We start from the raw sequence: 14058 nt of genomic DNA on the forward strand, positions 1-14058 counted from the left end.
TTCAGATGGGACCATCTAGTTGCAGGAAAACAAGCTCAGGGCTCCCTCTGTTTCTACATTATGGTGAGTTATAGATTTCATTATATATTACAATGTAATCATAAAAATAAGGTGCACAGTAAATGCCGTGTGCTTGAATCATCCCGAAACCATCCCACTGCCCCAGTCTGTGGAAAAACCGTCTTCCACAAAACCAGTCCCTGTTGCCAAAATGGGTGGGGACCGCTGGTCTAAAGGATTCCAGGAGGAGGAAATGGGGGTGACAGCCTCCCAAGGAATGGTGATAGGGGAGTTTCAAGAAGGCAGAGGGAGACTAGGCATGGGGCAGAAAGCAGCTGGACATGAAGAGGACATGAGGCCAGGCACGGTGGCTCATGCCTGTAATCCCAGCACCTTGGGAGGCCGAGGCAGGCAGATCACAAGGTCAGGAGACTGAGACCAGCTTGGCTAACACAGTGAAACCCTGTCTCTACTAATAATACAAAAAAATTTAGCCGGGCGTGGTGGCACGCACCTGTAATCCCAGCTACTGGGGGCGCTGAGGCAGGATAATCGCTTGAACCCGGGAGGCAGAGGTTGCAGTGAGCTGAGATCACACCACTGCACTCCAGTCTGAGCAACAGAAAGAGACTCTGTCTCAAAAAAAAAAAAAAAAAAGACACAAAAGGATGCCGGTGGGACGACCCCCAGACTGGGTACCAGCTTCGTTTCAGAGGGTTTTCAGTCTTTAAGATACCATGGTGCAGCCCCACTTGGAGGGCAGATACTGACTTGTTGAGAAGAGTCTGGTGCACCTCCAGGCAGTGTTTCTGGATCACATCCCAAAATTCCTGAGGCTGCAGAGGCAATTTTCCCGCTAGTATTTCTGCTGTTCGAACAAACCTGAGGTCTCTGAATCTGCCAAAAGAGAGGGAGAAATTTCCTAAGCTAAAGAACGCTTAATAACAAATCCCGCAGGACAGGTTCCAAGGGTGTGTGTTCACGTTTCTCAGTGAAAGTTAAGCAGAATCAAATGAATTACAGGATATGGGAAAGATCCTGAGGAGGATATGGGAGGCTGAGGAGGGAGGAGCTAAGTCCTAAAGAACGCTTGCAGGGAGGAGACAAATGAGGTGACCCAAGAGTGCTCCTGAGCCTTAGAGATATGCCTCACTCTGCATAACCGGTTCATCAAGGAGTGGGGCTGTGGCACCAGCTGGAGACTCAGCTGGCTGAGAACTTGGGTATCAAATGGATGAATCAATGTTCTTTACAACAGTGAAGACCCAGAGGCCAGGACCAAGCAAAGCATCTTCATCATCAAATGGGATTCACCCAAGCCTCTGGGTGAGCTCTTGAAGGTACCTTTGAGGACTGCTTTGATTTAAAACAAAGAGTTTATGGATCCCAGCACTTTGGAGGCTAAGGAGAGAGGACGGCTTTGAGCTCAGGAGTTCAAGACCAGCCTGGCAATATAGTGAGACATCATCTCTCCAAAAACAAAACAAAACAAAACAAAACAAAAAAGGCCGGGCGCGGTGGCTCACACCTGTAATCCCAGCACTTTGGGAGGCCGAGGCAGGTGGATCACAAGGTCAGGAGTTCAAGACCAGCCTGGCCAAGATGCTGAAACCCCGTCTCTACTAAAAATACAAAAAAATTAGCTGGGTGTGGTGGCGGGCGCCTGTAATCCCAAACACCCAGGAGGCTGAGGCAGAGAACTGCTTGAACCCGGGAGGCGGAGCTTGCAGTGAGAGGAGATCACGCCACTGCACTCCAGCCTGGGGGACAGAGCGAGACTCGTCTAAAAAAAAAAAAAAAAAAATAGACGCGCTGGGTGTGGTGGTGCACACCTGTAATCCCAGCTACTTAGGAGGCTGAGGCAGGAAGATCGCTTGAACCCAGGAGGTCAAGGCTACAGTGAGCCCTGATTGCATCACCGCACTCCAGCCTGGGTGACAGAGCAACACCCTGTCTCTACAAAGAAAAAAAAAAAAAAAAGCTTGTGGAGCCAAAAAAGCCTCTTTAAGCCCTCTAACTCCTGTCACTGTGAGGGTGAAGAAAGGCCAACCAGTGAGAAGAAATGAGAGTTTTCTCCACTACGAGGGGTATCCTTTTAACACCTAAGTCAGATTCTATCTGCTCCAAACCCTCCAATGACTTCCCATTTCAGAGTAAAAGCGTGCCTAGTGACTGGGGCCCACTAGGTGCTCTGCGCCCTGTGCCATCTCTCTTGCTCCTGTCCTGCCTGTCACCTCCCCCTCTCCCCATCTCCTCTCCTACCCGCCTCCGTGACTCACAGTGTTCCAGGCACGCTCACCTCATACTGTTTCCAGGACGTGCCCACCTGCTGCTGCTTGGGTCCTGTGCACAAGCTGTTCCCGCTGCCTCCAATACTCATCCCCTTGACTTCTATGGAGCTGACTCTTCACCTTCCAGCCTTGGCTCAAATGTCACCTTCAGAGTAAAGGCTACCCATGGCTGGGTGTGTGGTTGTGCAGGCTCTGCCCCTTCCAAAGGGCCAGAATGGGTGAGTGCTCTGCTTGTCAAGAAATGCACCCTGGGGCTGGGTACGGTGGCTCACGCCTGTAATCCCAGCACTTTGGGAGGCCAAGGTGGGTGGATCATTTGAGGTCAGGAGTTAAGAGACTAGCCTGGCCAACATGGTGAAACCCCATCTCTACAAAAAAAAAAAAAAAAAATTAGCCGGACCTGGTGGCGGGTGTCTGTAATCCCAGCTACTCAGGAGGCTGAGGCAGGAGAATTGTTTGAACCTAGGAGACAGAGGTTGCAGTGAGCCGAGACCGCACCACTGCACTCCAGCCTGGGCAACAGAGCAAGGCTCTATCTCAAAAACAAAAACAAATGCACCCTGGTGTTAGGCTGCATCCATCCCATTAGCGGAACAGGGGTAGCAGGGAGGTTTGTTACATTCAAACAAGTGTTTTATGGGCAAGCAGCCCCACCCCAGCCCCACACAAACCACACTCCCTATCCCCATTACTCTGGCTAATTTTTCTTTTCATAGTACCAATCACCTTCTAACATATTATATAATTTATTTACCTAATATATTTATTGTCTGTTTTCCCCCTAGAAAAATGAACTCACTTCTGTTCTCTACTACACTAAAACAATGCTTAGCACATAACCAGGACCTGGCACCTATTTGTTAAATGAATGAATGAATGAATGACTAAATAAATGAAAAAAAAAAACAAAAACAAATGAACTCACAGTTTGGAAGCCAAGAGACAGAAGAGCCTTTGGACCTAATATATATTTATTTTCTATCTTATGCTTGAGTGACACCTCCTAGAACTATTGATGCTAGAGTTGTCCAGAGTACATCGGTAGGATAGAGCGGCTGGATAAGGAAGAGCAGAAACTAATAAAAAGCTCTCATCAAGCCCTCCACTTTTTTTTTTTTTTTTTTCTTGAGACAGGGTCTCACTCTGTCACCCAGGCTGGAGTGCAGTGGCAATCTTGGCTCACTGCAGCCTCAACTTCTGAGGTTCAAGCAATTCTCCTGACTCAGCCTCCCAAGTAGCTGGGACTACAGGCACACACCATCACGCCTGGCTAATTTTTGTATTTTTAGTAGAGACAGGGTTTCACCATGTTGGTCAGGCTGGTGTCCAACTCCTGACCTCAGGTGATCCACCCACCTCAGCCTCCCAAGGTGCTGGGATTACAGGCATGAGCCACGACGCCCAGGCTCTCATTGCTGATTTTTCTGGTTCAGTTGATAAAATTCTTCTAAATGATTTCAGTTCACTTTGGTGCTGCTGTTGCTGGCAAAATCTTCCTCAGGGAACCATGAAAACCAAGTGGTAAAAAGCTTTTCTTCTCAGTGAAGCTATAGGCTCAACAATTTGCTGTCTTTGCTACAAGATCAATTTAAACTCAGGTACATGTGATTATCTATTATCTTCTGAACTTCTTTATGAAGTTTCTGGCTATTCATCCAGCTCTAAGACTGACTTCCTCACTAGTTTCTATGTTAATTTATTTTTTTAGCTCATAAACACGCTTGTACTTAAAGCAATACCTTAATTTGTTGAGCAATTACTGTGTGCCAAGCAGTAGTCTAAGCACTTTCTTTACCTAACAACTCCAGGAGGTAGGTATTGTTATGATGATTCCCATTTGCATGTAGAACACAGGGTCAGACTAGGCGGTGGCTCATGCCTGTAATCGCAACACTTTGGGAGGCTGAGGCAGGAGGAATTCTTAAAGCCAGGAGTTCAAGCCCAGCCTAAGCAACCTAGAGAGACCCTGTTTCTACAAAAAATGTAAAAATTAGTCAGACATGGTGGCATGCACCTATAGTCCCAGCTACTTGGGAGGCTGAGGAGAGAGCCCAGGAGTTTGAGGCTGCAGTGAACTCTAATCATGCCACTGCACCACACCCTGGGTGACAGAGCAAAAGCTTGTCTAAAACAAGAAAGCAAGAAAGAAACAGGGTGACAGAGGAAGGAAGGAAGGAAGGAAGGACAAACAGGATCAAAGAGAAAGAAAGAAGGAAAGAAAGAAAGAGAAAGAAAGAAAGAAAGAGAAGGAAGGAAGGAAAGAAAGAGAAAGGAAGGAAGGAAGGAAGGAAAGAAAGAAAGGCCGGGAGTGGTGGCTCATGCCTGTAATCCCAGCACTTTGGGAGGCCGAGGCAGGCGGATCACCTGAGGTCGGGAGTTCGAGACCAGCCTGACCAACATGGAGAAACCCTGTCTCTACTAAAAATACAAAAAAAAATTAGCCAGGCATGGTGGCACATGCCTGTAATCCCAGCTACTAGGGAGGCTGAGGCAGGAGAATCGTTTGAACCTGGGAGGCAGAGGTTGCGGTGAGCCAAGATGGCGCCATTGCACTCCAGCCTGGGCAACAAGAGTGAAACTCCATCTCAAAAAAAAAAAGGAGAAAAAGAAAGGAAGAGAGAAAGAAAGAAAAGAAAACAGTCACAGAGGGATTAATTTCTCTCAAATTATACTATTAATTAGTAACAGAACAAGAACCAGAATTCAGATCCCATTCTATAAGTTATTACTTTACATGGTTCCACTTAGTTAGAAAATTACTTCTTTTTTCTCAATGTCCTGACTGCTGACTGGTACCTCCAATGCTTTAGAAAATTGAATTCAGTTCAAAGAAAAGAATACAGCTATTTCTTTTCACTGATGGGCTCTGTCCTACGTTGACTTCACCCCCTCAATTCCTTTTTAAAATACAAGCAAAACTAAGGATTTGAAAAACAAATAGGTTCTCCAAGCCACAGGGCTCCCTTAAGACTGAACACGTTCAAAGCTAGAGATCCTCCCAAAGCAAAATACATGGGCTACTAATAAGTTCGGCCAATCAAAGTTAAGTAAGCATATCTGCCTCTAATTTTTCTAATACAAAACTCAGATGGGGGCAGCTCATCATTTCATTAGCCTGGCCTTTCAGTGAACTCGGGTGTCTTCATTCTCTCACCAGGATGTGTACCTTCTTGAAGGGCTCACTAAAAAAACCAGAGTCTTCCACCTCCAGGCTCACTGCAATTGATGCATAGATAAAACAAATGTGGGATAGCCATCCAATGAATTAGTATGCAGCCATAAAAAGGAAGCACTCACTACTGATACAAACTTCAGTGTGGATGAAGACTGAAAATATTGTTCATTGAAAGACACCAGACACAAAAGATCATATATTGCATGATTCCATTTCTATAAAATGTCCAGAATATGCAAATCCATAGAGACAGAAAATCGTTTAGTGGTTGGGAGGAAGTGGGGGAAGGTGAGAATGGGGAGTGACTGCTAATGGGTTTCTTTTTGGGGTAACGATAATACTCTTGAATTAGACAGTGGTGAGGATTAAACAAACTTGTGAATATATTAAAAACTATTGCATTGTGTACTTTCAAAGGGTGAATTTTATGGAATGTGGATATCTCACTTTTTTTTTTAAATGAAAGAGTGAAAAAAGGTGGCTTCTGTCTCATCTGGACTCCTACAATTTTTTTTTTTTTTGAGACGGAGTTTCGCAAATTTAATTATTGATAAATATACCCGAGAGATCACTGCTTGCCAGCCCTGTACTGGCACTGAGTTACATAAAGGAATAAGACCATCCGGGCATGGTGGCTTACACCTGTAATCCCAGAACTTTGGGGTGCCGATGTGGGTGGATTGCTTGAGCTTAGGAGTTTGAGACTAGCCTGGACAACATGGTGAAACCCCGTCTCTATCAAAAAATACAAAAAATCAGCTGGGTGTGGTGGTGTGGGTCTGTGGTCCCAACTACTCAGCTAACTTGGGAGACTGAGGTGGGAGGATTGCTTCAGCCTGGGAGGAGGAGGTTGCAGTGAACCGAGATTATGCCACTGCACTCCAGCCTGGGTGACAGGGTGAGATTCGTCTCAAAAAAAAAAAAAAAAAAAAAGGAATAAAACCCAAGCCCGCACACATTTCATAGGCTAAAGGGAGACAAATAAGTAAATGTTCTATTATAACCAAGGGTGAGCTGGGCGCGATGGCCCATGTCTCTAATCCCAGCACTTTGGGAGGCTGAGGCTGGCAGATCACCTGAGATCGAGAGTTCGAGACCAGCCTGACCAACATGGAGAAACCCCATCTCGACTAAAGATGCAAAATTAGCCAGGCATGGTGGCGCATGCCTGTAATCCCAGCTACTCAGGAGGTTGAGACAGGAGAATCGCTTGAACCCGGGAGGTGGAGGCTGCAGTGAGCCAAGATCGTGCCATTGCACTCCAGCCTGGGTAACAAGAGCCAAACTCTGTCTCAAAAACAAAAACAAAAACTGAGGGTGATGTTGTAATGGAGGTAATGCCAAATTAACAATTACTGGTGCTTAAGTTATATTAGATACTGTTCTAAGTGCTTTGGATGTAGTAAGTTATTTATTCCTCTTATCAATCCTATGAAGTGGAAACTCTTATCAACATTATTGCAAATTCAGAGATAAAGGAAGCAACGCACAGAAAAGTGATGCGACCACATATATGCCTGTGAAGCAGCAGAGCTAGGAGTTAGACCTGAGCAGGCTGGCTCCAAGTCTGTGCAATTAAGCAGGATATTCCAGCGCTTAGAGACAGGCACGGAGTGCCCTGAGGACACAAAGGAGGGCCACGTAAGCCTGCAAGGAAAGGTGTCACTTATAATTCACATGCATATTTGGCCTAGATTTTTTTTTCTTTCATTTCTCTATGCTGTCAGGGCTACCCCCACTGTGCACAGCAGAATAGGCTTGCTTACACGTGGATGTGGTCAAGAAAGGGAATGAAAAAAAAAGGGAGGGACCTCTTACTCTGCAAACCACAGTTCTTTCAGCCTGAGCATCATGGGGTTCACCGTGTGCAGATGCTCCTCGTTCCACTTCTTGGCGCTCCTGTAGACACTGTGCCAGGGCACAGGGGCCCGGATCACTCTTTGAGGAAACAAGCGGGGGATGCTCTCAATAAAGAGCCGTTTTCTCTCCATTGGGTCCATGAGGATGTAATCAACTACAACCGGAAAGGGCAAACACCTCATTATTAAGCTCTAAGGGTTGTGCTCTTAGCTTCAACTCATTTAGTTTTGTTTTGTTTTTAATATAGAGAAGGGTTCTCACTAAGTTGGCCAGGCTGGTCTCAAACTCCTGGGCTCAAGTGATCCTCCCACCTCAGCCTGCCAAAGTGCTGGGATTACAGGCGTGAGTTGCTATGCCTGGCCTTAGAGTCAACTCTTTTTATTTATTTATTTTTTTTATTTTTTGAGACGGAGTCTCGCTCTGTCACCCAGGCTGGATTGCAATGGTTCAGTCTCAGCTCACTGCAACCTCCACCTCCGCCTCCTAGGTTCAAGCCATTCTCCTGCCTCAGCCTCCTGAGTAGCTGGGATTACAGGTGGCTGCCACCACACCTGCCTAATTTTTTGTATTTTCAGTAGATACAGGGTTTTGCCATGTTGGCCAGGTTGGTCTTGAAATCCTGACCTCAGGTGATCCACCCGCCTCGGCCTCCCAAAGTGCTGGGATTATAGGTGTGAGCTAGCACACCTGGCCTTAGCTTCAACTCTTAGAATATAAATGAGCCTCTGTCCATTTGCAAGGTCATGGGTAATCCCCTGGGTATAATTCAACTGGTGAAGCTTCACTCTTGGTGTTTGTTTTCTTTCTGAGGGTATTTTACAGAAAGGAGGAGTGTGACTTCACGGTGTGGAGCACTTAGAATCTGGAGTTGAGCCCTGGTCGGATGTCTAGTATCAGGCAGGACAATGAAATAGGATTTGCTGATACCTCATTAGTCGCTGATTGATTTCTCACACCAAAATAGATGCACACAAAAAAACCCACCATGGATGATACCATCCATTATATTTACAAATAGAAGTTTAAAGACCAAATGTTTTCCATACTAAGAAAGGTTGGTAGAAAAGCTTCATAGAGGACGTAACATTTGTGCTGGGTCATAAAGAACAAGTAGCAGGCTGGGTGTGGTGGCTCACACCTGTAATCCCAGCACTTTGAGAGGCTGAGGTGGGTAGATCACTTGAGGTCATGAATTCGAGACCAGACTGGCCAACATGGTGAAACCTTGTCTCTACTAAAAATACAAAAATTAGCTGGGAGTGGTGGTGCGTGCCTGTAGTCCCAGCTACTCAGGAGGCTGAGGCAGGAGAATTGCGTGAACCCAGGGGTCCGCCCAGGTTGGTCTTGAAATCCTGACCAACCTCTGCAGTTGCAGTGAGCAGAGATCACACCACTGCACTTCAGCCTGGGCGACAGAGCAAGACTGTCTCAAAAAAGAAAAAAAAAGAAGTGTAGAATCTCAGCCAGGTGTGATGGCTCATGTCTATAATCCCAGCACTTTGGGAGGCCGAGGCAGGAGGATCTCTTGAGTCCAGGATGTTCAAGACAAGCCTAGGCAACATAGGGAGACCTCGTTGCTAAAAAAAAAAAAAAAATTGTTTTAAACTTACAAATGTAGAATCTCAGGCCCCAGGTTCGGATCTACTGAATCGCAATCTGCATTTTAAGAAGATCTGCAGGTTACGGCGATGCACGTGAATATGTGAAGTGCTGGTGTAGACATCAGTGATGGTAGGGGGATGGGGGAATTTGAATTAGCGGTTAAATGATGTTTTGGGTATTTCCAGTAGAATCAGGGTGGCAAATGACAAAGTGAGAAGAAAGAAGGTGCCTTCCAGGCCAGGCACGGTGCCTCATGCCTGTAATCCTAGCACTTTGGGAGGCTAAGGAGGGAGGATTGCTTGAGCCCAGGAGTTCCAGACCAGCCTGAGCAACAAAGCAAGACCTTGTCTCTACAAAAATAAAAATAAAAAAGAAGGTGCCCTTTACATAGAAGCTCCCCAGCCCCCTTTATGCCCACCAGCCTTACCGATGCTTTTCATGAGGCTACAGTAATAGTCATTCTCCTTCTCCTGCACGAGGACGACCATCAGGGGCTCCAGGAAGGGACTCGTCAGCAGCGTGTTAGAAATCAGCTTTGAAATCCGAACCATCACTTCACCCTCCTCAGGGGCAATCATGTCTTTGCGAATTCCATTGGTCAGATAGTAATAGTATCTCTTCCATAAACAAACCACCAGCGAGAAAATGGTCATGATTGGATCATGGGCTCAACTGTCCTGCCCATCAGCTGCCAAGGGACCCCATTCATACAGCATTCGTCTGCACCCTTCACTTGCCATAACCATGCATTCTGGGCCTGTCGCTTCACACTCATGGCAAGGAGATCACTGGCAAATTTTCCCCAGGACTTCAGAGGATTCAACCAAAGCCAGAGAGATGTCAGTGGGGTATAAGGAAGGATTTGTCAAATACCACCCAGATGGGAACAGTGGAGTGAATGCAGAGTCCAGGGATGGAGGTGGCATATCTGGTGACCTTTAAGAAGAGGAATAACAGGCCAGGTGTGGTGGCTTACACCTGTAATCTCAGCATTTTGGGAGGCAAAGGTGGGAGAATTACAAGGTCAGGGGTTCGAGACCAGCCTGGCCAATATGGTGAAACCCCATCTCTACTACAAAATACAAAAATTAGCCGGGCGTGGTGGCGCACACCTGTAGTCCCATCTGCTCAGGAGGCTGAGGCAGGAAAATTGCTGGAACCCAGGAGGTGGAGGTTGCAGTGAGCCAAGATCATGCCACTGCACTCCAGCCTGGGTGACCAAGCGAGACTGTGTCTCAAAAACAAACAAAAAAACATCAGATTTTCCTGATCCAGAGCTAGAATTTACCCCCCTGAAGCTTTCACTCACTGGTCCTGATTCTGCCTTCTAAGGCAGCTCAGACAAACAGGGTTGGATTTCTGTCTAAAAAAAAAAAAAAAAAAAAAAAAAAGTAAAGGAATGACAAGCTCCTAAAATGGCCTCGAATCATATACCCTCCTGAACAGCAATGATCTCCTACAAAACACTTTGATCCTGTGGCTTCTAGCTGTCAGTGGGGAAAAATAACCCCAAAGTCCAAGATCTATTGTTCTTTTTTTTTTTTTTTTGACACAGAATTTCACTTTTGTCGCTCAGGCTGGAGTACAGTGGCACAATCTCAGCTCACTGCAACCTCTGCCTCCCAGGTTCAAGCAATTCTCCTGCCTCAGCCTCCCAAGTAGCTGGGATTACAGGTGTGCACCACCACAGCCAGCTAATTTTTGTATTTTTAGTGGAGATGGGGTTTCACCATGTTGGCCAGGCTGGTCTCAAACTCCTGACCTCAGGTGATCCACCCACCTTGGCCTCCCAAAGTGCTGGAATTATAGGCATGAGCCACCACATCCAGCTGATAGTTCTTCTTATCCAAGCAAGGGCTTTTGAGTTTCAAAAGCAACATAAACACACAAATGAAACAAAAATGGCCAGTGGAACCTAGTGACTTCAGGAAATTTTGTATATTTAGGGTTTGCCTCTGAGCTGCTGGATGGCTGAGTGGCTCTGGGAATGACTAATGTCAGATAAAGGAGAAGCACAGAGTGTGAGGAAAGGGCTTGAAGTCTGTTTTTAAGTTTCAGATCAGAAGAGGTTGCTGGCCAGGCATGGTGGCTCATGCCTGTAATCCCAGCACTTTGGGAGGCCGAGGCGGGTGGATCACCTGAGGTCAGGAGTTTGAGACCAGCCTGACCAACATGGTGAAACCCTATCTCTACTAAAAATACAAAAATCAGCCAGGTGGGGTGGTGCATACCTGTAATCCCATCTACTCAGGAGGCTGAGACAGCAGAATTGCTTGAACCCAGGAGGTGGAGGTTGCAGTGGGGCAAGATCACGCCACTGCATTCAAACCTGGGTGACAGAGCGAGATTCTGTCTCAAAAAAAAAAAAAAGAAAAGAAAAGAAAAAGAGGTTGCTGCTGCCAGCCTCTTTGTTACTCTCGCCTCTCTCCAACGTTAGTAAAAGCAGCTGCTAACGGGAGTATTGCAAAGCTTTTCTGATTTTAAGAACTGCCTGGGTGCAGGGTGGGGGTAAAAAGTGCTTGTTAAAATGCATATTCCCAGGCCCCTCCTCAGGCAGTTAGGGTGTTTAACAAGGACCCCAGGTGACCCTTATCTTCAGGCAAGTTTGAGAAATGCTGCACAGCTCTTAAGAACACAGAGACTGGCCGGGTGCGGTGGCTCACGCCATAATCCCAGCACTTTAGGAGGCTGAGGCGGGCAAGATCATTCAAGGTCAGGAGTTCGAGACCAGCTTGACCTACATAGTGAAACCCCATCTCTACTAAAATACAAAAATTAGCTGGGCATGGTGGCAGTTGCCTGTAATCCCAGCTACTTGGGAGGCTGAGAAGGGAGAATCACTTGAACCCAGGAGGCGGAGGTTGCAGTGAGCCGAGATCGTGCCACTGCACTCTAGCCTGGGTAACAGAGCAAGATTCCCTCTAATAAAAAAAAAAAAAAAAAAAAACACAGAGACTTTGGTATCAGCCAGACCAGCTTTAAGTCTTAGTTTTGTCTCCTACCCTGTAGCCCTTAGCACATTGCTTAAACAGTCTATACTCCACTTTCCGCAACTGGACAATAGAGATAGTCATAGAACCTGGGTCTCAAGTGGGGTCAAGTAGCTATAGAGGGTTTAGCAGGGAATTTTGCTAACAGCACATAGTCACTGTGAGTTTTTATTAATCATTTTATTATACACCCTAAACCCACAAGACATTTGCTCTAAAGTTTTATTGTTCTTTTAAGACGGGTTGGAAACTCCAACATCTATCTAGAGCCAGGCAGGTAATGTTAATAAGTGAAAGTTGTCTAGATCTAAGAAAATTATAAGGAATGGTGGGAACTATGACAAACTGAAGAGTGTATTTCTCATCTAAAGGTGGTAGCTACTGCTTAGCACCAAATATTTTAGTTTTCTCAAGAGAAGTTGGAAAATGTAGCTTACTTGAGACTTTCCTCATGCTTTTTTTTTTTTTTTTTTTTTTTGAGATACGGTCTTGCTCTGTTGCCCAGGCTGGAGTGCAGTGGCATGATCATAGCTGGGATGCCTGAGGTGTCAGAGAAGGGGACCAAGGAATAGGTTGTCTTGTCCTAGAAAGGGTTGTGAATCCCTCCCTCTACCCTTTTTTTGAGACAAGGTCTCACTCTGCTGCCCAGACTGGAATGTAGTGGCACAATCATAGCTCACTGCAGCCTCAGCTTCCCAGGGACAAGTGATCCTCCCACCTCAGCCTCCCAAGTAGCTGGGACCACAGATGCATGGTACCATACCCAGCTAATTTTTGTAGAGATTGCGTTTCTCCATGTTGCGCAGGCTGGTCTTGAGATCCTGGGCTCAGGTGATCCTCCCCATTCCTCCTCCTAAAGTGCTGGGATTACAGGCATGAGTCACCATGCCCAGCCACCTCATTCTTTTTTTTTTTTTTTTTTTTTTTTGAGATAGAGTCTCGCTCTGTTGCCCATGCCGAAGTGCAGTGGCTCAATCTCGGCTCACTGCAACCTCCACCTCCCAGGTTCAAGCGATTCACCTGCCTCTGCCTCCCGAGTAGCTGAAATTACAGGCACCTGCCACCATGCCTGGCTAATTTTGTTTTTGTATTTTTAGTAGAGACGGGGTTTCAGCATGTTGACCAGGCTGGTTTTGAACTCCTGACCTCAAGTGATCCACCTGCCTCGGCCTCCCAAAGTGCTGGGATTACAGGTGTGAGCCACCATGCCCAGCCACCTCATTCTTAAAACACATCTACAGGCCAAATTCAGCCTATGATAGAGATCCCAGATAAAATATGGGATGCTTTGGGATATACTTATACTAAAAAGTTATTCATTACCTAAAATTTGAATTTAACTATGTGTCCCATTTTTTTGTCTTGCAAAATCTGGCACCCCCAGCCTATGGGCCACTATTTTTGCAACTTATATTCTAAAAGGACCCAAGGTATCAATTTCCATCACTTACTAGGGCAGAGAACATGTACACACACTCTCTCTCCTTCTCTCTCACTCGCACAAGAACACAAACATGCGCCCTCTTCAGTAGCCTGTCTTGGGTCTAGACTTTGGTGTTTTTCAAACATTTCCCAGGTGATTCTGCTGTTCTCCCTGAATTTAGAATCACTGAGATGCCGAGAGTAACCCTCAGCAAACCGAGGGAAAGGGGGCAACAGGAATGTACCTCCAGGTCCGATTCAGACGGCTTCTTTTCTTTACTTCCCATTTCCATCTCCTGCTGTAACATGACATCGAGCTGCTGTTCTGGACTCATTGGTCTGCTTCCTGGGAACGTCAAAGATGTCTTTACCTCCTTCTTCATGGGTGAGAAGATTGATGTCTTGAAGGCCAACTTGATCCTGAAAAGTAGACACAGCTCAGCCCTTGGTGTTTGGTTCTCCGGAGAGGTGCTGTGGTGTTGCCTACTTTCCCTAGCCTGATGAGTGTGGTTCTGCAAATAGAAGCCTCTCTCCTCTGTGTCATCTAATGGCATGTGTGTATACTTCCAAGATGACCCTAATGACTGAACACCTCATAGGTATTTTAGCATGGTTTTGTTCAGTTGGTTTATTTTTGTCTACAATCTCAAAAAGCCTGGCCAACATGGTGAAACCACGTCTCTACTAAAAATACAAAAATCATCCAGGCCTGGTGGCA

General features: G+C 46.2%; 1 protein-coding gene across 3 annotated transcripts in view; it reads right to left on the minus strand.

The window, feature by feature from the left end:
• DNAH3 (dynein axonemal heavy chain 3) overlaps window positions 1-14058 on the minus strand; it is a 220705-nt gene that overhangs the window by 188277 nt on the left and 18370 nt on the right. For all 3 annotated transcript variants that reach the window (XM_055365425.2, XM_063700040.1, XM_063700039.1), the window contains exons 5-8: window positions 13586-13760; window positions 9356-9545; window positions 7285-7480; window positions 772-897 (exon numbers count right to left, since the gene is read on the minus strand). In XM_055365425.2, coding sequence (XP_055221400.2) covers window positions 772-897; window positions 7285-7480; window positions 9356-9545; window positions 13586-13760 — 687 coding nt within the window. The remainder of the gene's footprint in view (window positions 1-771; window positions 898-7284; window positions 7481-9355; window positions 9546-13585; window positions 13761-14058) is intronic.

This window comes from Gorilla gorilla, chromosome 18 (genome assembly GCF_029281585.2).
Source record: "Gorilla gorilla gorilla isolate KB3781 chromosome 18, NHGRI_mGorGor1-v2.1_pri, whole genome shotgun sequence".
Lineage (NCBI taxonomy): Eukaryota > Metazoa > Chordata > Mammalia > Primates > Hominidae > Gorilla > Gorilla gorilla.